General features: G+C 66.6%; 2 protein-coding genes across 2 annotated transcripts; one reads left to right on the plus strand and one right to left on the minus strand.

Annotated features, from left to right (window-relative positions):
* Positions 1-5,311: 5,311 nt before the first annotated feature.
* LOC148590177 (RNA-binding protein 28-like) lies at positions 5,312-24,010 on the plus strand (the record flags this gene model as incomplete). The annotated part of the gene is made up of 17 exons (XM_088539390.1): positions 5,312-5,321; positions 5,628-5,708; positions 6,379-6,455; positions 7,971-8,046; positions 9,041-9,133; positions 10,141-10,212; positions 11,128-11,248; positions 11,951-12,162; positions 12,411-12,499; positions 13,479-13,534; positions 14,281-14,390; positions 16,721-16,794; positions 18,782-18,920; positions 19,980-20,044; positions 21,507-21,665; positions 23,365-23,499; positions 23,903-24,010. Coding segments are annotated over exons 1-17 (1,677 nt in total), but the record flags the coding sequence as incomplete, so codon positions are not given.
* LOC148590178 (uncharacterized) lies at positions 12,589-13,422 on the minus strand. The gene has a single exon (XM_088539389.1). It carries the CDS (start codon positions 13,420-13,422, stop codon positions 12,589-12,591), a length of 834 nt encoding a protein of 277 aa, XP_088395515.1.
* Positions 24,011-24,618: the final 608 nt, after the last annotated feature.

Genomic DNA, 24,618 nt, shown 5'->3' on the forward strand with positions numbered 1-24,618 from the left:
TAGCATCCCCATAGCATCCCCATAGCACCCCCATAGCACCCCATAGCACCCCATAGCATCCCTATAGCACCCCATAGCACCCCATAGCACCCCATAGCACCCCATAGCATCCCATAGCATCCCCATAGCACCCCATAGCACCCCATAGCACCCCCATAGCATCCCCATAGCACCCCCATAGCATCCCATAGCATCCCCATAGCATCCCCATAGCATCCCCATAGCACCCCATAGCACCCCATAGCACCCCATAGCACCCCCATAGCATCCCCATAGCACCCCATAGCATCCCATAGCATCCCCATAGCACCCCATAGCACCCATAGCACCCCATAGCACCCCCATAGCATCCCCATAGCACCCCATAGCATCCCATAGCATCCCCATAGCATCCCCATAGCACCCCATAGCATCCCATAGCATCCCCATAGCACCCCATAGCACCCCATAGCACCCCCATAGCATCCCCATAGCACCCCATAGCATCCCATAGCATCCCCATAGCACCCCATAGCACCCCATAGCATCCCCATTGCACCCCATAGCATCCCATAGCATCCCATAGCATCCCATAGCATCCCCATAGCATCCCATAGCACCCCATAGCATCCCATAGCATCCCATAGCATCCCCATAGCACCCCCATAGCACCCCATAGCACCCCATAGCATCCCATAGCATCCCATAGCATCCCATAGCATCCCATAGCATCCCCATAGCATCCCATAGCATCCCATAGCACCCCATAGCATCCCCATAGCATCCCCATAGCACCCCCATAGCATCCCCATAGCATCCCATAGCATCCCCATAGCATCCCCATAGCATCCCCATAGCATCCCCATAGCATCCCATAGCATCCCCATAGCACCCCATAGCATCCCCATAGCATCCCATAGCATCCCATAGCACCCCATAGCATCCCATAGCATCCCCATAGCATCCCCATAGCACCCCCATAGCACCCCTATAGCATCCCCATAGCATCCCCATAGCACCCCATAGCATCCCATAGCACCCCATAGCATCCCATAGCATCCCATAGCATCCCCATAGCACCCCATAGCATCCCATAGCATCCCCATAGCATCCCCATAGCATCCCCATAGCATCCCATAGCATCCCCATAGCACCCCATAGCATCCCCATAGCATCCCATAGCATCCCATAGCACCCCATAGCATCCATAGCATCCCCATAGCATCCCCATAGCACCCCCATAGCACCCCTATAGCATCCCCATAGCATCCCCATAGCACCCCATAGCATCCCCATAGCATCCCATAGCATCCCCATAGCATCCCCATAGCACCCCCATAGCACCCCCATAGCATCCCATAGCATCCCATAGCACACCCCCATAGCATCCCCATAGCATCCCATAGCACCCCATAGCACCCCATAGCATCCCCATAGCATCCCCATAGCATCCATAGCATCCCCATAGCATCCCATAGCACCCCATAGCACCCCCCATAGACATCCCATAGCATCCCCATAGCATCCCATAGCATCCCCATAGCACCCCATAGCACCCATAGCATCCCCATAGCATCCCCATAGCATCCCATAGCATCCCCATAGCACCCCTATAGCATCCCCATAGCACCCCATAGCACCCCATAGCACCCCATAGCATCCCATAGCACCCCATAGCATCCCCATAGCACCCCCATAGCATCCCCATAGCATCCCTATAGCACCCCATAGCACCCCATAGCACCCCATAGCACCCCATAGCATCCCATAGCATCCCATAGCATCCCCATAGCATCCCCATAGCACCCCATAGCATCCCATAGCACCCCATAGCATCCCCATAGCACCCCATAGCACCCCATAGCACCCCATAGCATCCCCATAGCATCCCCATAGCATCCCTATAGCACCCCATAGCACCCCATAGCACCCCATAGCACCCCATAGCATCCCATAGCATCCCATAGCATCCCCATAGCATCCCCATAGCACCCCATAGCATCCCATAGCACCCCATAGCATCCCCATAGCATCCCCATAGCACCCCATAGCATCCCATAGCACCCCATAGCACCCCATAGCATCCCATAGCATCCCATAGCATCCCCATAGCATCCCCATAGCACCCCATAGCATCCCATAGCACCCCATAGCATCCCATAGCATCCCATAGCATCCCCATAGCACCCCCATAGCACCCCATAGCACCCCATAGCACCCCATAGCATCCCCATAGCATCCCCATAGCACCCCATAGCATCCCATAGAGCCCCATAGCACCCCATAGCACCCCATAGCACCCCCATAGCATCCCATAGCATCCCCATAGCATCCCATAGCATCCCCATAGCACCCCATAGCACCCCATAGCACCCCATAGCACCCCCATAGCATCCCATAGCATCCCATAGCATCCCATAGCATCCCATAGCACCCCATAGAACCCCATAGCATCCCCATAGCATCCCATAGCACCCCATAGCATCCCATAGCATCCCCATAGAACCCCATAGCATCCCCATAGCATCCCATAGCACCCCATAGCATCCCATAGCATCCCCATAGAACCCCATAGCACCCCATAGCACCCCATAGCATCCCATAGCATCCCATAGCATCCCCATAGCACCCCATAGCATCCCCATAGCATCCCCATAGCATCCCCATAGCATCCCCATAGCATCCCATAGCATCCCCATAGCACCCCATAGCATCCCCATAGCATCCCATAGCATCCCATAGCACCCCATAGCATCCCATAGCATCCCCATAGCATCCCCATAGCACCCCCATAGCACCCCTATAGCATCCCCATAGCATCCCCATAGCACCCCATAGCATCCCCATAGCATCCCATAGCATCCCCATAGCATCCCCATAGCACCCCCATAGCACCCCCATAGCATCCCATAGCATCCCATAGCACCCCATAGCATCCCCATAGCATCCCATAGCACCCCATAGCACCCCATAGCATCCCCATAGCATCCCCATAGCATCCCATAGCATCCCCATAGCATCCCATAGCACCCCATAGCACCCCCATAGCATCCCATAGCATCCCCATAGCATCCCATAGCATCCCCATAGCACCCCATAGCACCCCATAGCATCCCCATAGCATCCCCATAGCATCCCCATAGCATCCCATAGCACCCCTATAGCATCCCCATAGCACCCCATAGCACCCCATAGCACCCCATAGCATCCCATAGCACCCCATAGCATCCCCATAGCACCCCCATAGCATCCCCATAGCATCCCTATAGCACCCCATAGCACCCCATAGCACCCCATAGCACCCCATAGCATCCCATAGCATCCCATAGCATCCCCATAGCATCCCCATAGCACCCCATAGCATCCCATAGCACCCCATAGCATCCCCATAGCACCCCCATAGCACCCCATAGCACCCCATAGCATCCCCATAGCATCCCCATAGCATCCCTATAGCACCCCATAGCACCCCATAGCACCCCATAGCACCCCATAGCATCCCATAGCATCCCATAGCATCCCCATAGCATCCCCATAGCACCCCATAGCATCCCATAGCACCCCATAGCATCCCCATAGCATCCCCATAGCACCCCATAGCATCCCATAGCACCCCATAGCACCCCATAGCATCCCATAGCATCCCATAGCATCCCCATAGCATCCCCATAGCACCCCATAGCATCCCATAGCACCCCATAGCATCCCATAGCATCCCATAGCATCCCCATAGCACCCCCATAGCACCCCATAGCACCCCATAGCACCCCATAGCATCCCCATAGCATCCCCATAGCACCCCATAGCATCCCATAGAGCCCCATAGCACCCCATAGCACCCCATAGCACCCCCATAGCATCCCATAGCATCCCCATAGCATCCCATAGCATCCCCATAGCACCCCATAGCACCCCATAGCACCCCATAGCACCCCCATAGCATCCCATAGCATCCCATAGCATCCCATAGCATCCCATAGCACCCCATAGAACCCCATAGCATCCCCATAGCATCCCATAGCACCCCATAGCATCCCATAGCATCCCCATAGAACCCCATAGCATCCCCATAGCATCCCATAGCACCCCATAGCATCCCATAGCATCCCCATAGAACCCCATAGCACCCCATAGCACCCCCATAGCACCCCATAGCATCCCCATAGCACCCCATAGCATCCCATAGCATCCCCATAGCACCCCATAGCACCCCCATAGCACCCCATAGCACCCCATAGCATCCCCATAGCATCCCATAGCATCCCATAGAGCCCCATAGAGCCCCATAGAGCCCCATAGCCCCCCCCAGAACCCCGCACCCCCCCGCGCCGCCAGGGGTCGCGCCGGGCCCGCCCCCCCCGGCCTCGCCCCGCCCCCCGCCCCTCTAGCCCCGCCCCCGCCGCCCCGGCCACGCCTCCCGCCTGTCTCCCCGCGCCCCCACCGCCCCCACCGCTCCCTTCCCCTCTAGCCCCGCCCCCGCCGCCTCGCCCCGCCCCCTACCGCTCCCCCCGCCCTACCCGGCCACACCCCCCGCCGCTCTCACCGCTCCTTCCCTCTAGCCCCGCCCCTGCCGCCTCGCCCCGCCCCCTGCCGCGCCCCCCTCCCTCTAGCCCCGCCCCCAGCCCCCGGCCACGCCCCCCGCGCCCCCACCGCTCTCACCGCTCCCTTCCCCGCCCCTTCCCTCCGGCCCCGCCCCGCTCCCGGCAGCCCCCGCGGCACAAGATGGCGGCGCGCACGCTGCGGCAGGGGTCCCTCGGGAGCGTCGGGGCCGGGCGGGGAGCGCGGGGTGGGTGTGGGGGGTGGGGCGGGTGTGGGGCGGGATGTGGGGCGGGATGTGGGGCGGGATGGGGGGGGATGTGGGGTGCGGTGTGGGGCGGGATGTGGGGCGGGTGTGGGGCAGGGTGTGGGGTGTGGGGCGGGTGTGGGATGTGGGGCGGGATGTGGGGTGTGGGGCAGGGTGTGGGGCGGGATGTGGGGCAGGACGTAGGGAGATGGGGGACAGGGACACGTGGGGACGGGGACACGTGGGGCAGGATGTGGGGAGCTGGGGTGGAGGGGTAGGACATGGGGGGCTGGGGCACGTGGGGGCAGGAGCAGGGGGCACCGTGGGGCAGGGGGCACCATGGGGTGCAGGGGGCACCGTGGGGCACAGGGGTCAGGGGCAGGGGGCACCGTGGGGCGCTGTGGGTCGCTGTGGGGCAGGACCGTGGGTCACCATGGGGCACTGTGGGTCGCTGTGGGTCGCTGTGGGGCAGGACCGTGGGTCGCTGTGGGTCGCCGTGGGTCACTGTGGGGCAGGACCAGGGGTCACCGTGGGTCGCTGTGGGTCGCCATGGGGCACTGTGGGTCGCTGTGGGGCAGGACCGTGGGTTGCCATGGGGTGCTATGGGTCGCCGTGGGTCACCGTGGGTCGCCGTGGGGCAGGACTATGGGTTGCTGTGGGTCACCATGGGTCACCATGGGGCGCTGTGAGCCACAGGGGGCACTGTGGGTCGCTGTGGTGCAGGATTATGGGTCACCGTGGGTCACTGTGGGGCACCGTGGGTCGCTGTGGGTCGCCGTGGGGCAGGACCAGGGGTCGCTGTGGGTCACCGTGGGGCACCGTGGGTTGCCGTGGGGCAGGCCGCCTCCTGACTCCCCCCCCACAGGTGCCGCCCCCTCGGCCCGGGGGCGGCACCGGGACAGGGACAAGGACCGGGACAGGGACCGGGACAAGGACAAGGAGCAGGGTGAGCGCCGGGGCCGCCGGCATCGCGGGGATGGGACCGGAGCGCCGGGATCCCGGGATTCTGGGTTCTGGTGTCTCGGGATCTGATGTCCTGGGATTCTGGCTCCGGGGTCCCAGGATTTTGGCTCTGGTGTCCCGGGATTCTGGGTCTGGTGTCCTGGAATTCTGGGTCTGGCATCCCTGGAATCTGGTGTCCTGGAATTCTGGCTCCAGTGTCCTGCATTCTGGGTCTGGTATCCCAGAATTCTGGCTCTGGGGTCCCGGGATTCAGGATCTGGTATCCCTGGAATCTGGTGTCCTGGGATTTGGGGCCTGGGGTCCCTGGGATCCTGGTTCCGGTGATCCCGGGATCCTGGTTCTGGTGATCCCAGCACTCCAGGTTCCGGTGATCCCGGGATCCTGATCCTGGTTCCGGTGATCCCGGTGCTCCGGGTTCTGGTGTCCCTGGATCCTGGTTCCGGTGTCCCGGTGTCCTGGGATCCGGTGATCCCGGGTTCCGGTGATCCCAGGATCCTGATCCTGGTCCCAGTGATCCCGGGTTCCTGGTTCTGGTGATCCCAGTGCTCCAGGTCCCGGTGATCCCGGTGCTCTGGTGATCCCGGATTCCAGGTCCCGGTGATCCCGGCTCCGTCCCGTTCCCGCTCCGTCCCCACGTCCCCCCCTCGTTCCAGGTCTCCCGGCGGATCCCGGGCAGCGCGGGCGGCTCCGCAGGAAGGCCCGGCTCATCGTGCGGAACCTCAGCTTCCGGGTAGGGGACGGCGCGGGGACCGGCCCGAGGGCCAGCGCGGGGAATGTCCCCAACGGGGCCACCATGGGGACCATCCCTGCAGGGCCATCCCGGGGACCGTCCCCAATGGGGCCACCCTGGAGACTGTCCCCAGTGAGGCCACCCTGTCCCCAGCGGGGCCATCCCACAGACTGTCCCTGCAGGGCCACCACGGGAACCGTCCCCAATGGGGCCACCCTGGGGACTGTCCCCACGGTGCCATCCCATGGACCGTCCCCAACGGGGCCACCCTGTCCCCAATGGGACCACCCCGTCCCCAATGGAACTGCTGTGGGGACCGTCCCCAACGGGGCCACCATGGGGACTGTCCCCAATGGGGCTGCCCTGGGGACCGTCGCCAACGGCACCCTGGGGACGGTCTCTTCAGGGCCACCCCAAGGACCGTCCCCAATGGGGCCACCTCTGTCCCCAATGGGGCCACCCTGGGGACTGTCCCTGTGGGGCCACCCCAAGGACCGTCCCCAACGGGGTCACCCCTGTCCCCAACGGGGCCCCTTGGAGACTGTCCCCAACGGGGCCACCCTGGGGAGCGTCCCAAACGGAGCCACTCCGGGGACTGTCCCCATCGGTGCCACCATGGGGACCGTCCCCAACAGGGCCACCCCTGTCCCCAGTGGGGCCACCCTGGAGACTGTCCCCAATGAGACCACCCCTGTCCCCAACGGGGCCAACCCGGGGACTGTCCCTGCAGGGCCACCATGGGGGACTGTCCCCAATGGGGCTGCCCTGGGGACCGTCCCCAATGGGGCCACCCCCATCCCCAACATGGCCCTTGGGGACCGTCCCCAATGGGGCCACCTCTGTCCCCAACGGGGTCACCCTGGGGACTGTCCCTGTGGGGCCACCCCAAGGACCGTCCCCAACGGGGCCACCCCGTCCCCATCGGTGCCACCCTGGGGACCGTCCCCATCGGTGCCACCCTGGGGACCATCCCCAATGGGGCCATCCCTGTCCACATTGGGGCCACCCTGGGGACCGTCCCCATCGGTGCCACCCTTGGGACCATTCCCAACGGGCTCACCCTGGAGACTGTCCCCAGCGAGGCCACTCCTGTCCCCAATGGGGCCACCCCGTCCCTGTCCCCATCGGTGTCACCCCGTCCCCATCGGTGCCACCCTGTTCCCGTCCCCATCGGCGCCACCCTGGGGACAGTCCCCATTGGCGCCACCCCGTCCCCATCGGTGCCACCCTGGGGACGGTCCCCATCGGTGTCACCCCGTCCCCATCGGTGCCACCCCGTCCTCGTCCCCATCGGTGCCACCCTGGGGATGGTCCCCATCGGTGCCACCCTGTCCCCGTCGGTGTCCCTGCGGTCCCCGTCCCCATCGGCACCACCCCGTCCCCGTCCCCATCGGTGTCACTCTGTCCCCGTCCCCATCGATGCCACCCCGTCCCCATCAGTGCCACCCTGGGGACGGTCCCCATCGCTGTCCCCGCGCTCCCCATCCCCACGCCGTTCCCGTTCCCGTTCCGCAGTGCTCCCAGGCCGAGCTCCGCTCCCTGTTCGCTCCGTTCGGCTCCGTGCTCGAGGTGACCGTCCCGCGGAAGGCAGGTGGGAACCGGCGGGAACCGGCGGGAACCGGCGGGAACCGGCGGGAACCGGTGGGAACCGGGCGTCCTGCGGAGCGGCGTCCCGGCAGGAATTCCCAGAGATCCCGGCGGGAATTCCCAGGGATCCCGGCCGGAATTCCCAGGGATCCCGGCCGGAATTCCCAGGGATCCCGGCAGGAATTCCCGGGGATCCCAGCGGGAATTCCTGCAGCTCCCGGTGGGATCCCCATGCTCCCGGTGGGAATTCCTGTGGCTCCTGGTGGGATCTCCGCACTCCTGGTGGGATCCCTGTGCTCCCAGTGGGAATTCCTGCGTTCCCAGTGGGAATTCCCACAGATCCCAGCGGGATCCCCACGCTCCCAGTGGGAATTCCCGCACTCCTGATGGGAATCCCCGCACTCCCGATGGGAATCCCCACATTCCCGGCGGGATCCCCACACTCCGGGTGGGAATCCCCACGTTCCGGGTGGGAATCCCCACATTCTGGGTGGGAATCCCCGTGTTCCCGGTGGGAATCCCCACATTCCCAGTGGGAATCCTCGCGTTCCGGGTGGGAATCCCCGCGTTCCGGGTGGGAATCCCCACATTCCCGGTGGAATCCCCACGTTCCCAGTGGGAATCCCTGCGTTCCGGGTGGGATCCCCGCATTCCCGGTGGGAATCCCCGTGTTCCGGGTGGGAATCCCCACGTTCCCGGCGGGATCCCCACATTCCCGGTGGGATCCCCGCCTTCCCAATGGGAATCCCCGCCCTCCCGTTGGGAATCCCCGCCCTCCCGCTGGGAATCCCCACATTCCCGATGGGAATCCCCGCGTTCCGGGTGGGAATCCCCGCATTCCCGATGGGAATCCCCGCGTTCCCGGCGGGATCCCCACATTCCCGCTGGGAATCCCCGCATTCCCGATGGGAATCCCCGCATTCCCGCTGGGAATCCCGCATTCCCGCTGGGAATCCCCGCGTTCCCATTGGGAATCCCGCATTCCCGCATTCCCGCAGACGGCTCCCCACGCGGTTTCGCCTTCGTGCAGTTCGGCAGCGTCGCGGAGGCCGCGCGGGCCCTGCGGGGGATGAACATGAGGGACATCAGAGGTGGGACATGTCCCCAGTGTCCCCAATGTCCCCAACGTCCCCAATGTCCCCAACAACGTCCCCAATGTCCCCGATGTCCCCGATGTCCCCAACACGCGGGGCCCCCTGGGGTGGGGACATCCGAGGTGGGACCTGTCCCCAACGTCCCCAATGTCCCCAACACCCAGGGACACCCGGGGGGGACATCCGAGGTGGGAGCTGTCCCCAACGTCCCCAATGTCCCCAACATGTGGAGACACCCAGGGCGGGGGGGGATGTCCGAGATGGGGGCTGTCCCCGACGTCCCCAACGTCCCCAACGCGCGGGGCCACCCGGGGGGGGGGACGTCAGAGGTGGGACATGTCCCCGATGTCCCCAATGTCCCCAACGTCCCCAACACGCGGGGCCCCCTGGGGTGGGGACATCCGAGGTGGGACCTGTCCCCGATGTCCCCAACATCCGGGGACACCTGGGGGGGGACGTCCGAGGTGGGAGCTGTCCCCAATGTCCCCAACATGCGGGGACACCCAGGGCGGGGGGGGATGTCCGAGATGGGGGCTGTCCCCGACGTCCCAAACGTCCCCAACGCGCGGGGCCACCCGGGGGGGGGGACGTCAGAGGTGGGACCTGTCCCCAACATCCCCAATGTCCCCAACGTCCCCAACACGCGGGGACACCTGGGGGAGGGACATCCGAGGTGGGACCTGTCCCCAACATCCCCAATGTCCCCAACGTCCCCAACGCGCGGGGACACCTGGGGGAGGGACATCCAAGGTGGGACCTGTCCCCAACAACGTCCCCAACGTCCCCAACATCCCCAATGTCCCCAACATCCCCAACGCACGCGGGGCCGCCCGGGGGGGACGTCAGAGGTGGGAGCTGTCCCCAGTGTCCCCAATGTCCCCAACGCGCAGGGGGCCACCCGGGGGGACAGCGGCCAACCCCCCCCCGTGTCCCTTGGTCACCACGCGGGGCCACCCGGGGGGGTGACACCGGCCAACCCCCCTGTGTCCCTTGTCACCGCGCAGAGCGGCCGGTGGCCGTGGACTGGGCCGTGGCCAAGGACAAGTACCAGGCGACGCAGGGCCACCCGCGTGCGGGTGAGTGTCCCCGTGTCACCGCTGTCACCTGCGGCGTCACCACGTGTCACCGGTGTCACCCGCGTGTCCCCGGTGTCACCTGCGCGTCCCCGGTGTCCCCAGCATCACCCATGTGTCCCCACACATCCCCAGCGTCACCTGCGCGTCCCCGGTGTCACCCATGCGTCACTGCATGTCACCCACACGTCCCCAGCGTCACCCACGTGTCCGCAGCGTCACCATGCGTCCCCACATGTCCCCATGCATCCCCGCGTGTCCCCGGTGTCACCCGTGTGTCCCCGGTGTCACCACGTGTCCCCACGTGTCCCCATGTGTCCCCACGCATCTCCGGTGTCACCCACGCATCCCTGGTGTCACCACATGTCCCCATGTGTCCCCGGTGCCACCTGCACATCCCCATGCGTCCTTGGCGTCCCCGCACGTCCCCAGTGTCACCGCGTGTCCCCAGCGTCACCCATGCATCCCTGGCGTCACCTGCACATCCCCAGTGTCACCAGGTGTCCCCATGTGTCCCCATGTGTCCCTGGTGTCACCCACGCATCCCCGGTGTCACCCACGCATCCCCATGCGTCCTTGGCGTCCCCGCACCTCCCCAGTGTCACCACGTGTCCCCCGGTGTCACCCGCACATCCCCGGTGTCCCCGTGCATCCCTGCGCGTCCCTAGTGTCCTCACATGTCCCCAGTGTCCCCGCACGTCCCTGGTGTCACCGCGCATCCCCGCTGTCACCACATGTCCCCACGTGTCCCCCGGTGTCACCCACACATCCCTGGTGTCACCGTGCATCCCTGCGCATCCCCGGTGTCCTCACGTGTCCCCGGTGTCCCCGGTGTCCCCGCACGTCCCCGGTGTCACCGCACACCCTCCCCGGGGTGACACCGGTGCCGCTGTCCCTGTCCCCTCTCCCGGCTCGCAGGGGACAAGGCCGGGAAGCCGGGGGGGACCCGGGAGGAGGAGGAGGAGGAAGGCGGGCAGGACGGGACGTCACCGTCACCGTCACTGTCACTGTCACTGTCACTGTCACCGTCGCGAGGCCGGTGGGTGACACCGGGGGGACGGGGACAGCGGGAGCCGGGGGGGTTTCCTTGTTGGGGCACTGGGTGGTGTCGGGGAGCGGAAACCGGGATTGTGGGAACGCCGGGAATGGGGAAGGGGCGGGATGGGGGCGGGATCCCGGGATGGGCTGGATCCGGGATCCCGGGATCGGGGTGGGTCTGGGATCCTGGGATGGGCTGGGATCCTGGGATAGGCTGGGATCCCGGGATGGGCTGGGGCTGGGATCCTGGGATGGGCTGGGTCCAGGATCCCGGGATTGTTCCATGTGCGGGGCCAGGATAGACTGGATCCAGGACCTTGGGATTGGGCTGCATCCAGGATCCCGGGGTGGGCTGGGGCCGGGATCTTGGGATGGGCTGGGGCTGGGCTCCTGGGATTGCACCATGTGCGGGACCGGGATGGGCTGGATCCAGGATCTCGAGATCGGGCTGGATCCGGACTCCCGGGATGGGCTGGGTTCGGGATCCCGGGATGAGCTGGGTCCGGGATCCCGGGATGAGCTGGGTCTGGGATCCCGGGATGGGCTGGATCCAGGACCTCGGGATTGGGCTGGGTTCGGACTCCCGGGATGGGCCGGGTTCAGGATCTCGGGATGGGGCTGGGTCCAGGATCCCGGGATGGGCTGGATCCCGGATCCCGGGATGGGGGCTCCGTGGGGATTCGCGCCACCCTGGGCACCGCAGCCCCGTGGGGACGGTGACGACTGCGGAGAGCAGCGACCAGGAGGAGGAGGAGGAGGAGGAAGAAGACGAGGAGGACGACGAGGAAGACGAGGATGATGGTGACGAAGCAGCCAGCGGGAGCCAGGACAGCAGGGACCAGCAGGAGGACTCGGAGGACGATGACGATGATGATGAGGAGGAGGAGGAGGAGGATGATGATGAGGAGGAGGAAGGTGGGTCTGGCCCCATGCTGGGCTCAGAGGATGATGATGGGGATGATGATGATGATGATGACGATGATGATGAGACAGGTGGGTCTGGCCGTGTGCTGGGCTCAGAGAACGATGATGATGATGATGAGGATGATGATGATGAGGATGATGAGGATGATGAGGATGATGAGAAGGAGAATGATGATGAGGAGGAAGAGGAGGAGGATGATGATGATGAGGAAGATGGGTCTGCCCCGTGCCGGGTTCAGAGGACGATGATGAGGATGATGAGGAGGAGGAAGATGGTGATGATGAGGAGGAGGAGGAGGATGATGATGAGGATGAGGAGGAGGAAGGTGTGTCTGGCCCTATGCTGCGCTCAGAGGATGATGATGGTGATGAGGATGATGGTGATGCTGAGGAAGGCGGGTCTGCCCCGTGCCAGGCTCAGGATAATGATGGTGATGATGGTGGTGATGATGATGGTGATGACGGTGGTGACGATGGTGGCAACGATGGTGGTGACGGTGATGATGGTGGTGACGGTGATGGTGATGATGGTGGTGGTGACGATGATGGTGGTGACGATGATGATGGTGATGAGGAGGATGATGACGATGAGGATGGTGACGATGAGGATGGTGACGATGAGGATGGTGACGATGATGGTGGTGACGATGATGGTGACGATGAGGATGGTGGTGACGATGAGGATGGTGGCGATGAGGATGGTGGTGACGGTGAGGGTGGTGACGGTGAGGATGGTGACGACGATGAGGGTGGTGACGGTGAGGATGATGACGATGAGGATGGTGGTGACGATGAGGATGGTGGTGACGATGAGGATGGTGACGACGATGGGGGTGGTGACGGTGAGGATGGTGACGGTGAGGATGGTGACGGTGAGGATGGTGACGGTGAGGATGGTGACGATGAGGATGGTGGTGACGATGAGGATGGTGGTGACGATGAGGGTGGTGATGAGGAGGATGGTGACGATGAGGAGGATGGTGACGATGAGGATGGTGACGATGAGGATGGTGACGATGAGGGTGGTGGTGACGATGAGGGTGGTGACGATGAGGGTGGTGACGATGAGGGTGGTGGTGACGATGAGGGTGGTGGTGACGATGAGGATGGTGACGATGAGGATGGTGGTGACGATGAGGGTGGTGGTGACGATGAGGATGGTGACGATGAGGGTGGTGACGACGCTGGTGATGATGATGATGGTGAGGAAGGCGGCTCTGGCCCCGCGCGGTGCCGCCCGCTCCCGGACATTCCCGGACATTCCCGGTCGCTCCCCGTTTCCAGCCCCGCGGGCGCCCGGGACGAAGGCCAAGGGCCGCCCCCCCCCGTCGGACGTGGAGGAAGGCCGCACCGTCTTCATCAGGTGGGTCCCCCCGTGTCCCCGAGCGCAGGAGGGACCCTCGTCCCCCGCGGGAGGGTGGCCCTGCGCGCCGGGGACGGCCCCAGGGTGGCCCTGGGCACCGCGGGGACCCTGCGTGTCACTAGGGTGTCCCCAAGGTGTCCCCAGGGTGGCCCTGGGCACCACTGGGACCCTGCTCGTCCCCAGGGGTGTCCCCAGGGTGGCCCTGGGCACCGCGGGGACCCTGCGTGTCACTAGGGTGTCCCCAGGGTGGCCCTGGGCACCACAGAGACCCTGCTCGTCCCCAGGGGGTGTCCCCGGGGGTGGCCCCAGGGTGGCCTTGGGCACTGCGGGGACCCTGCATGTCCCCAGGGGTGTCCCCAGGGGTGTCCCTAGGGGTTGTCCCCAGGGTTGTCCCCAGAGGGTGTCCCCAGGGCGTCCCCAGGGGCTGTCCCCAGGGTGTCCCCAGGGTTGTCCCCAGTGCGTCTCCGGGGTGTCCCCAACATGTCCCCAGCGTGTCCCAGGGTGTCCCCAGGGGGTGTCCCCAGGCTGTCCCCTCGCTGTCCCCTCGCTCCGGTCCCCGCGCCCACGGTCCCCGTTGTCCCCGCAGGAACCCTGCCTGTCCCCAGGGTGTCCCCAGGGGTGTCCCCAGTGCGTCTCCGGGGTGTCCCAAACGTGTCCCCAGTGTGTCCCCAGGGTGTCCCCAGGGTGTCCCCAGGCTGTCCCCTCGCTCCGGTCCCCACGCCCACGTGTCCCCGTTGTCCCCACAGGAACCTGTCATTTGACACGGACGAGGCGGCGCTGGGGGGGCTGCTGGGGCAGTTCGGGGAGCTCCGCTACGTGCGCCTGGTGCTGCACCCCGACACGGAGCGCCCCAAAGGTGACAGGGTGTCCCCACGGTGTCCCCAAGGGGTGGCCCTGTCCCCAAGGGGTGTCCCCTGTCCCCAAGGGGCGTCCCCTGTCCCCTGCTACGTGCGCCTGGTGCTGCACCCCGACACGGAGCGCCCCAAAGGTGACAGTGTCACCATGGTGTCCCCAAGGTGTCCCCAAGGGGTGGCCCTGTCCCCACAGCGCCCCAAAGGTGACGGTGTCACCACGGTGTCCCCAAGGGGTGTCCCCTGTCCCCAAGGTGTCCCCTGTCCCCCGCTACGTGCGCCTGGTGCTGCACCCCGACACGGAGCGCCCCAAAGGTGACACGGTGTCACCATGGTGTCCCCAAGGGGTGTCCTGTCCCCAAGGGGTGACCTGTCCCCAAGGGGTGTCCCCTGTCCCCAAGGGGTGTCCCTGTCCCCCGCTACGTGCGCCTGGTGCTGCACCCCGACACGGAGCGCCCCAAAGGTGACAGGGTGTCCCCAAGGGGTGTCCCCAAGGGGTGTCCCCTGTCCTCAAGGGGCGTCCCCTGTCCCCAAGGTGTCCCCTGTCCCCCGCTACGTGCGCCTGGTGCTGCACCCCGACACGGAGCGCCCCAAAGGTGACAGGGTGTCCCCAAGGGGTGTCCCCAAGGGGTGTCCCCTGTCCTCAAGGGGCGTCCCCTGTCCCCAAGGTGTCCCCTGTCCCCCGCTACGTGCGCCTGGTGCTGCACCCCGACACGGAGCGCCCCAAAGGTGACGGTGTCACCACGGTGTCCCCAAGGGGTGTCCTGTCCCCATGGGGTGTCCCCTGTCCCCATGGGGTGTCCCCTGTCCCCAAGGGGTGTCCCTGTCCCCAAGGGGGGTCCCCTGTCCCCCGCTACGTGCGCCTGGTGCTGCACCCCGACACGGAGCGCCCCAAAGGTGACGGTGTCACCACGGTGTCCCCGAGGGGTGGCCCTGTCCCCAAGGGGTGGCCCTGTCCCCAAGGGGTGTCCCCTGTCCCCATGGGGTGTCCCCTGTCCCCCGCTACGTGCGCCTGGTGCTGCACCCCGACACGGAGCGCCCCAAAGGTGACAGTGTCACCAAGGTGTCCCCTGTCCCCAAGGGGTGGCCCCTGTCCCCATGGGGTGGCCCCTGTCCCCAAGGGGTGTCCCCTGTCCCCAACGGGTGGCCTGGCCCCAAGGGGTGACCTGATCCCGCAGGGTGTCCTGATCCTGTGGGGTCCCCTGTCCCCACCGGGTCCCCTGTCCCCACGGGGTGTCCTGTCCCGACAGTGCTCCCTGTCCCTTTTGGGTCCCCTGTCCCTTCAGGGTCCCCTGTCCCCACGGGGTGTCCTGATCCCGCAGGGTGTCTTGTCCCCGTGGTGTCTCTTGTCCCCGTGGTGTCCCCTGTTCCCTCCAGGTCCCCTGTCCCCTCCGGGTCCCTTGTCCCCTTTGAGTCCCCTGTCCCCTTTGGGTCCCCTCCGGGTCCCCCGTCCCTGCGTGGGCGCTGACGCTGGGTCCCCCCGTGTCCCTCCCCGTGTCCCCCCCATCCCCCACCGTGTCCCCCCCCGTGTCCCCCCGTGTCCCCCCCGTGTCTCCCTGTGTCTCCCCGTGTCTCCCCGTGTCCCCCCGTGTCACCCCGTGTCCCCCCCCGTGTCCCCCCCCGTGTCCCCCCCCGTGTCCCCCCCCCGTGTCCCCCCCCGTGTCCCCCCCGTGCCCCCCTGTGCCCCCCCGTGTCCCCCCCCGTGCCCCCCCGTGTCCCCCCCCGTGTCCCCCCATGTCCCCCCGTGCCCCCCCGTGTCCCCCCGTGTCACTCCCGTGTCCCCCCCGTGTCCCCCCCGTGTCCCCCCGTGTCCCCCCCGTGTCCCCCCGTGTCCCCCCGTGTCCCTCCCGTGTCCCTCCCGTGTCCCTCCCGTGTCCCCCCGTGTCACCCCCGTGTCCCCCCGTGTCCCCCCGTGTCCCCTCCCGTGTCCCCCCGTGTCCCCCCCGTGTCCCCCGTGTCCCCCCGTGTCCCCCCCGTGTCCCCCCCGTGTCCCCCCGTGTCACCCCCGTGTCCTCCCGTGTCCCCTCCCGTGTCCCCCCGTGTCCCCCCGTGTCCCCCCCGTGTCCCCCCGTGTCCCCCCGTGTCCCCCCCGTGTCCCCCCCGTGTCACCCCCGTGTCCCCCCGTGTCCCCTCCCGTGTCCCCCCGTGTCCCCCCGTGTCCCCCCGTGTCCCCTCCCGTGTCCCCCCGTGTCCCCCCGTGTCCCCCCCATGTCCCCCCCCGTGTCCCCCCGTGTCCCCCCCCGTGTCCCCCCCGTGTCCCCCCCCATGTCACCCCCATGTCCCCGTGTCCCCCCCCGTGTGTCCCCCCGTGTCCCCCGCTGTCCCCCGTCCCCAGGCTGCGCGTTCGCGCAGTTCTCGTCGCAGGAGGCGGCGCAGCGCTGCGTGCGGGCGGCGCGGGAGGACGGCGAGGTGAGGAGGGGGCGACGGCCGCGCTTTGGGGGGTTTTCACCCATTTTGGGGGGTTTGCACCCGTTTTGGGGGGATTTCACCCGCTTTGGGGGGTTTTCACCCATTTCAGCTCTCGGCCCCGGTTCAGGGTTTTTTTCACCCGTTTCGGGGGGTTTTCGCCTGTTTCGGCGCCCTGCGGGCCAAGCCCCTTTCTGGGGTTTTTTCACCCGTTTCGGCGCCCCGCAGGCCAGGCCCCATTTCGGGATTTTTTCCACCCATTTTGGCACCCCGCGGGCCAGGCCCTGTTTTGGGGGGTTTTCACCCGTTTTAGGGGGTTTTCACCGGTTTTGGGGTTTTTCACCCATTTTGGGGGGTTTTCACCCTTTTCGGGGTGTTTTCCCCCCGTTTCGGGGTTTTCCCCCCGTTTCGGGGTGTTTTCCCCCATTTCGGGGTGTTTCTCCCCTTTTCGGGGTGTTTTCCCCCCGTCTCGGTGTTTTCCCCCATTTCGGGGTGTTTCCCCCCCATTTCGGGGTGTTTCCCCCCCTTTTCGGGGTGTTTTCCACCCGTTTCAAGGGTTTTTCCACCCGTTTCAGGATTTTTCCACCCGTTTCAGGATTTTTCCCCCCGTTTTGGGGATTTTTCCCCCCGTTTCGGGGTTTTTTCCCCCCGTTTCGGGGTTTTCCCCCCCATTTCGTGGTTTTTTCCCCCATTTCCCGGTTTTTTCCCCCATTCCACAGGCCGGGGGGCTGCGCCTGGCCGGGCGGCCGCTCCGCGTTTTTCCCAATTTCCCGTTTTTTTCCCAATTTCGTGGTTTTTTCCCCCGTTCCGCAGGCCGGGGGGGCTGCGCCTGGCCGGGCGGCCCCTCCGCGTTTTTCCCAATTTCCCGGTTTTTCCACCCATTTTGCTCCCCGCAGGCCGGGGGGCTCCGCCTGGCCGCGCGGCCGCTCCGCGTTTTTCCCAATTTCCCGGTTTTTTCCCAATTTCCTGTTTTTTCCCAATTTCCCGGTTTTTTCCCCCGTTCCGCAGGCCGGGGGGCTCCGCCTGGCCGCGCGGCCGCTCCGCGTTTTCCCCATTTCCCGTTTTTTCCCAATTTCCCGGTTTTTTCCCCCATTCGCAGGCCGGGGGGCTCCGCCTGGCCGCGCGGCCGCTCCGCGTTTTTCCCAATTTCCCGGTTTTTTCCCAATTTCCCGGTTTTTTCCCCCATTCCCAGGCCGGGGGGCTCCGCCTGGCCGCGCGGCCGCTCCGCGTTTTTCCCCATTTCCCGTTTTTTCCCAATTTCCCGGTTTTTTCCCCCGTTCGCAGGCCGGGGGGCTCCGCCTGGCCGCGCGGCCGCTCCGCGTTTTTCCCAATTTCCCGTTTTTTTCCCCCATTCCACAGGCCGGGGGGCTCCGCCTGGCCGCGCGGCCGCTCTGCGTTTTTCCCCATTTCGTGTTTTTTTTCCCCATTTCCCGTTTTTTCCCAATTTCCCGGTTTTTCCACCCATTTTGCTCCCCCAGGCCGGGGGGCTCCGCCTGGCCGCGCGGCCGCTCCGCGTTTTTCCCAATTTCCTGTTTTTTTCCCCCATTCCCAGGCCGGGGGGCTCCGCCTGGCCGCGCGGCCGCTCCGCGTTTTTCCCAATTTCCCGGTTTTTCCACCCATTTTGCTCCCCCAGGCCGGGGGGCTCCGCCTGGCCGCGCGGCCGCTCCGCGTTTTTCCCCATTTCCCGTTTTTTCCCAATTTCCTGGTTTTTTCCCCCATTCCCAGGCCGGGGGGCTCCGCCTGGCCGCGCGGCCGCTCCGCGTTTTTCCCAATTTCCCGGTTTTTCCACCCATTTTGCTCCCCCAGGCCGGGGGGCTCCGCCTGGCCGCGCGGCCGCTCCGCGTTTTTCCCCATTTCCCGTTTTTTCCCAATTTCCCGGTTTTTTCCCCCGTTCGCAGGCCGGGGGGCTGCGCCCGGCCGGGCGGCCGCTCCGCGTTTTTCCCCATTTCCCGTTTTTTCCCAATTTCCCGGTTTTTTCCCCCATTCCCAGGCCGGGGGGCTCCGCCTGGCCGCGCGGCCGCTCCGCGTCGACCCGGCCGTGACCCGGGACGAGGCCCGGAGGCTCCGCGGGGGGGCGGCCACGAGGAGGCCGGGGGGAACCCGGAACCTCTACCTGGCGCGGGAGGGACGTGAGTGCGGGGACGGGGGGGACAGAGGGGACGGGGGGGACAGAGGGGACAGAGGGGACAGAGGGGACGGTGGGGACAGAGGGGACAGAGGGGACAGAGGGGACAGAGGGGACGGCGGGGACAGAGGGGACAGCGGGGACAGAGGGGACAGAGGGGACGGAGGGGACGGCGGGGACATGGGGGACAGCGGGGACAGGGGGGACAGCGGGGACAGAGGGGACGGCGGGGACATGGGGGACAGCGGGGACAGGGGGGACAGAGGGGACAGGGGGGACAGAGGGGACAGAGGGGACGGGGGGGACAGAGGGGACGGCGGGGACAGAGGGGACATGGGGGACAGCGGGGACAGAGGGGACATGGGGGACAGCGGGGACAGCGGGGACAGCGCCTGGCGTCACCCCAGTGCCACACTCCCCTTTGTCACCCCAATGCAACGTTCCCCTTTGTCACCCCAATGCCACGCTCCCTTTTGTCACCCCAATGTATCGCTGCCTTTTGTCACCCCAATGCAAGTCCCTTTTGTCACCCCAATGCAACATTCCCTATTGTCACCCCAGTGCAACATTCCCCATTGTCACCCCAATGCCACACTCCCCTTTGTCACCCCAATGGAACACTCCCTTTTGTCACCCCAATGCAAGTCCCTTTTGTCACCCCAATGCCACGTTCCCCATTGTCACCCCAATGCAACGTTCCCCCTTTGTCACCCCAGTGCAGTGTTCCCCTTTTGTCACCCCAATGTCACACTCCCCTTTGTCACCCCAATGCAGCATTCAGCTTTTGTCACCCCAATGCAACGTTCCCCTTTTGTCACCGCAATGCCACACTCCCTTTTGTCACCCCAGTGCAATGTTCCCCTTTTGTCACCCCAATGCGACACTGCGCTTTGTCACCCCAATGCCACGTTCGCCTTTTGTCACCCCAATGCCACACTCCCCGTTGTCACCCCGATGCAATGTTGCCCAAAATGCACCACTTCGCTTTGTCACCCTAATGCCACGTTCCCCCTTTGTCACCCCAATGTAATGACCCCCACATTGTCCCCAATGTCCCCCGCAGTGATCCGCGCCGGGACGAAGGCTGCGGAGGGCGTCAGCGCCGCCGACATGGCCAAGCGGGAGCGGGTGAGCGCGGGGACACCGGGGGGACATGGGGACATGGGGACACGTGGGGACATGGGGACACGTGGGGGGACACGTGGGGACACCAGGGACACCGGGGACACGTGGGGGGACACGCGCAGGGGGGACACGCGGGGACACTGGGGACACGTGGAGGGACACCGGGGACACGCGGGGACACTGGGGACACCAGGGACACGTGGGGGGACACGCGCAGGGGGGACACGCGGGGACACCGGGGGGACATGGGGACATGGGGGACACGCGGGGACACCAGGGACAGGCGGGGACACATGGGGGGACACTGGGGACAGGCGGGGACACGCATGGGGACACGTGGGGGGACACGTGGGGGGACACTGGGGACATGTGTGGGGACATGCGCGGGGGGACACATGGGGGGACACGTGGGGGGACACCGGGGACACAAATGGGGACACTGGGGACAGGTGGGGGGACACATGGGGGGGACACTGGGGACACATGGGGGGACACCGGGGACATGCGGGGACACTGGGGACACGTGTGGGGACAGGCGGGGGGACACCGGGGACATGCGGGGACACATGGGGGGACACCGAGGACACACGTGGGGACAGGCGGGGACACCAGGGACACGCGTGGGGACACGTGGGGGGACACTGGGGACACACGTGGGCACACGTGGGGGGACACCGGGGACATGTGTGGGGAAATGCGCAGGGGGACACGTGGGGGGACACTGGGGACACTGGGGACACACATGGGGACATGTGCGGGAGGGACACCGGGGACACGTGGGGGGACATTGGGGATATGTGTGGGGACATGCGCAGGGGGACACTGGGGACACGTGGGGGGACACCGGGGACATGTGGGGACACTGGAGACACGCGTGGGGACACGTGGGGGGACACTGGGGACATGTGTGGGGACATGTGCGGGGGGACACCGGGGACACGTGGGGGGACACCGGGGACACAAATGGGGACACTGGGGACATGTGGGGGGACACCGGGGACACGTGGGGACACCGGGGACACGTGTGGGGACATGTGGGGGGACACCGGGGACACACGTGGGGACACCAGGGATACACGCGGGGACACGTGGGGGGACACCGGGGACACACATGGGGACACCAGGGACACACATGGGGACACTGGGGACATGTAGGGAGACACCGGGGACACGTGGGGACACCGGGGACACGTGTGGGGACACGTGGGGGGACACCAGGGACATGCGGGAACACTGGGCACACACATGGGGACACCGGGGACACGTGGGGACACCAGGGATACACGCAGGGACACGTGTGGGGTCACGTGGGGGGACACCGGGGACATGCGGGGACACTGGGGACACACATGGGGACACGCGCGGGGGGGGACACTGGGGACACGTGGTGGGACACGCGCCGGGGGACACTGGGGCCCCGCGCAGGGTGTCCCCGGTGCCACCCCGTCCTGTCCCTGTCCCGCAGTTCGAGGCGCTCAAGCGGCAGCGGCTGCAGGACCCGCTCGTGTCGGTGTCGCGCACGCGGCTGTGCGTGCACAACCTGCCCAAGGCCGTGGACAGCGCGCGGCTGCGGCGGCTGATGGTGCGGGTGGCGGGGGGACCTGCGGCCGCGCGTGTCACCGAGGTGGGTGTCACCCCTATGTCCCCATGTCCCCGTGTCCCCCCATGTCCCTATGTGTCCCCTGGGTGTCCCCCCTGTGTCCCCCTTGTGTCCTCCCCGTGTCCCCCAGTGTCCCTCCGTGTCCCCCCATGTCCCCCTCATGTCCCCTGGGTGTCCCCCCCGTGTCCCTCCCGTGTCCCCCGGTGTCCCCTCCCCGTGTCCCCCCCGTGTCCCCCCATGTCCCCATGTGTCCCCTGGGTGTCCCCCCTGTCTCCCCCCATGTCCCCCTCGTGACCCCCCCATGTCCCTTCAGTGTCCCCCCAGTGTCCCCCAGTGTCCCTCCGTGTCCTTCCATGTCCCCCTCATGTCCCCTGGGTGTCCCCCCGGTGTCCCCCCGTGTCCTCCCTGGGTGTCCCCTGGGTGTCCCCCCAAGTGTCCCCCGAGTGCCCCCCCCCCCCGTGTACCCCCCCCGTGTCCTCCCTGTGTCTCCCTGTGTCCCCTGGGTGTCCCCTGGTGTCCCCCCCGTGTCCCCCCCCCCGTGTCCCCTCCCAGTGTCCCTTCCCCGTGTCCTTGTGTGTCCCCCCCGTGTCCCCCGGTATCCCTCCTGTGTCTCCCCTGTGTCCCCCCATGTCCCCGTGTCCCCCCTGGGTGTCCCCCCGGTCTCCCCCCGTGTCCCCCTCATGTCCCCTGGTGTCTCCCCCGTGTCCCTCCCGTGTCCCCCCGTGTCCCCCCGCCGTGTCCCCCCCGTCTCCCCTCGTGTCCCCCCCCGTGTCCCCCCCGTGTCCCCCCCGTGTCCCCCCGTGTCCCCATGTCCCCTTGGTGCTGATCTCGTCCCCGCAGTGCCGGGTCATGCGGGAGCGCCGCGGCCGGGGTCCCCCCGTGTCCCCCCATGTCCCCATGTGTCCCCTGGGTGTCCCCCCCGTGTCCCCCTGTGACCCCCCCGTGTCCCCATGTGTCCCCATGTGTCCCCTGGGTGTCCCCCCTGTCTCCCCCTGTGACCCCCCCGTGTCCCCCGGTGTCCCTCTGTGTCCCCCCATGTCCCCATGTGTCCCCAGGGTCCCCCCCGTGTCCTCCTGTCTCCCCCCGTCCCCCCCTGTGTCCCCCTGTCCCCCCTTGGCGCTCATCTTGTCCCCCGCAGTGCCGGGTCATGCGCAAGCGCTGCGGCCGGGGTCCCCCCCATGTCCCCCCATGTCCCCCCGTGTCCCCATGTCCCCCCATGTCCCCCCATGTCCCCCCGTGTCCCCATGTCCCCCCGTCCCCCCCCGTGTCCCCATGTCCCCCCGGCGCTCATCTCGTCCCCGCAGTGCCGGGTCATGCGCGAGCGCCGTGGCCGGGGTCCCCTCCCCGTGTCCCCCCGTGTCCCCTCGTGTCCCCATGTCCCCCCCGTGTCCCCATGTCCCCTCGTGTCCCCCCGTGTCCCCCCGTGTCCCCCCGTGTCCCCATGTCCCCCCGGGCGCTGATCTCGTCCCCCGCAGTGCTGCGTCATGCGGGAGCGCCGTGGCTGGGGTCCCCCCCGTGTCCCCCCGTGTCCCCCCGTGTCCCCCCATGTCCCCATGTGTCCCCTGGGTGTCCCCCTCGTCTCCCCCCGTGTCCCTCCGTGTCCCCCCGTGTCCCCATGTGTCCCCTGGGTGTCCCCCCCCGTGTCCCCCCCTGTCTCCCCCCGTGTCCCCCCCGTGTCCCCCCGTCCCCCCATGTCCCCTTGGCGCTCATCTCGTCCCCGCAGTGCCGGGTCATGCGCGAGCGCCGCGGCCGGGGCCCCTCCCTGGGCTACGCGTTCGTGGCGTTCGCGGAGCACGAGCAGGCGCTGGCGGCGCTGCGGGGGAGCAACAACAACCCGCGGCTGTTCGGGGCGCGCAAGGTGAGCGGGGACGGGGGACGGGGGGGGACGGGGGGACATGGGGGGATCCCGGCACCGCGGGGGGACGGGGGGGGACGGGGGGACCCCAGCACCACGGGGACGCAGGGTGACACGGGGACATGGGGGGACCCCGGCACCGCGGGGACGCGGGGTGACACGGGGGGACGGGGGGATCCTGTCACCCATCCCGTGGGGCCTCCCCGTCACTCATCCCGTGGGGCCTCCCCTGCTCCCGTCCCATGGGGCCTCCCCTTCACCCCTTTGCGGAGGCCCCGGCCTCCATGGGGCCGAGCACCAGGGGGCTCCCGCAGTGGGGCCGAGCCCTGGAGCCCCCCGCGGTGCCCCCCACCTGCCCCCCACCCTGCCCCACACCTGCCCCACGCCTGCCCCCCCTCCTGCCCAGCGCCCCATCGTGGAGTTCTCGCTCGAGGACCGTCGCAAGCTGCGCCTGAAGGAGCAGCGGGCGCAGCGCAGCCTGGTACGAGCCGCGGCCCCGCGCGTGTCCCCACGGGTGTCCCCACGTGTGTCCTCGTGTCCCCGCGCGTGTCCCCACGTCCCCACGTATGTCCCCACGTCCCCATGTCCCCGCGCGTCTCCCCGTGTCCCCATGTGTGTCCTCATGTCCCTGCACATGTCCCCACGTCCCCACGCATGTCCCCGCACGTGTCCCCATGTCCCCGCACGTGTCCTTGTGTCCCCACGTCCCCATGCGTGTCCCTGTGTCCCCATGCATGTCCCCATGTCCCCACATGTGTCCCCATGTCCCCACGCGTGTCCCCGCATCCCCATGTATGTTCTCATGTCCCTGTGCGTGTCCCCACGCGTGTCACTGTGTCCCCATGTTTGTCCTCATGTCCCCCGCGTGTGTCCCTGTGCGTGTCCCTGTGTCCCCATGTGTGTCCCTGTGTCCCTGTGTCCCCACGCGTGTCCCCATGTCCCCACATGTGTCCCCGGGTCCCTACGCGTGTCCCTGCGTCCTCATGTGTGTCCTCATGTCCCTGCATGTGTCCCTGTGCGTGTCCCTGTGTCCCCATGCGTGTCCCCACATTTGTCCTTGTGTCCCCACGCGTGTCCCCATGTCCCCACATGTGTCCCCGGGTCCCCACGCGTGTCCCTGCA

Source organism: Tinamus guttatus, unplaced genomic scaffold (assembly GCF_059628265.1).
Source record: "Tinamus guttatus ecotype Peru unplaced genomic scaffold, ASM5962826v1 Tinamus_guttatus_pri_ptg001632l, whole genome shotgun sequence".
Lineage (NCBI taxonomy): Eukaryota > Metazoa > Chordata > Aves > Tinamiformes > Tinamidae > Tinamus > Tinamus guttatus.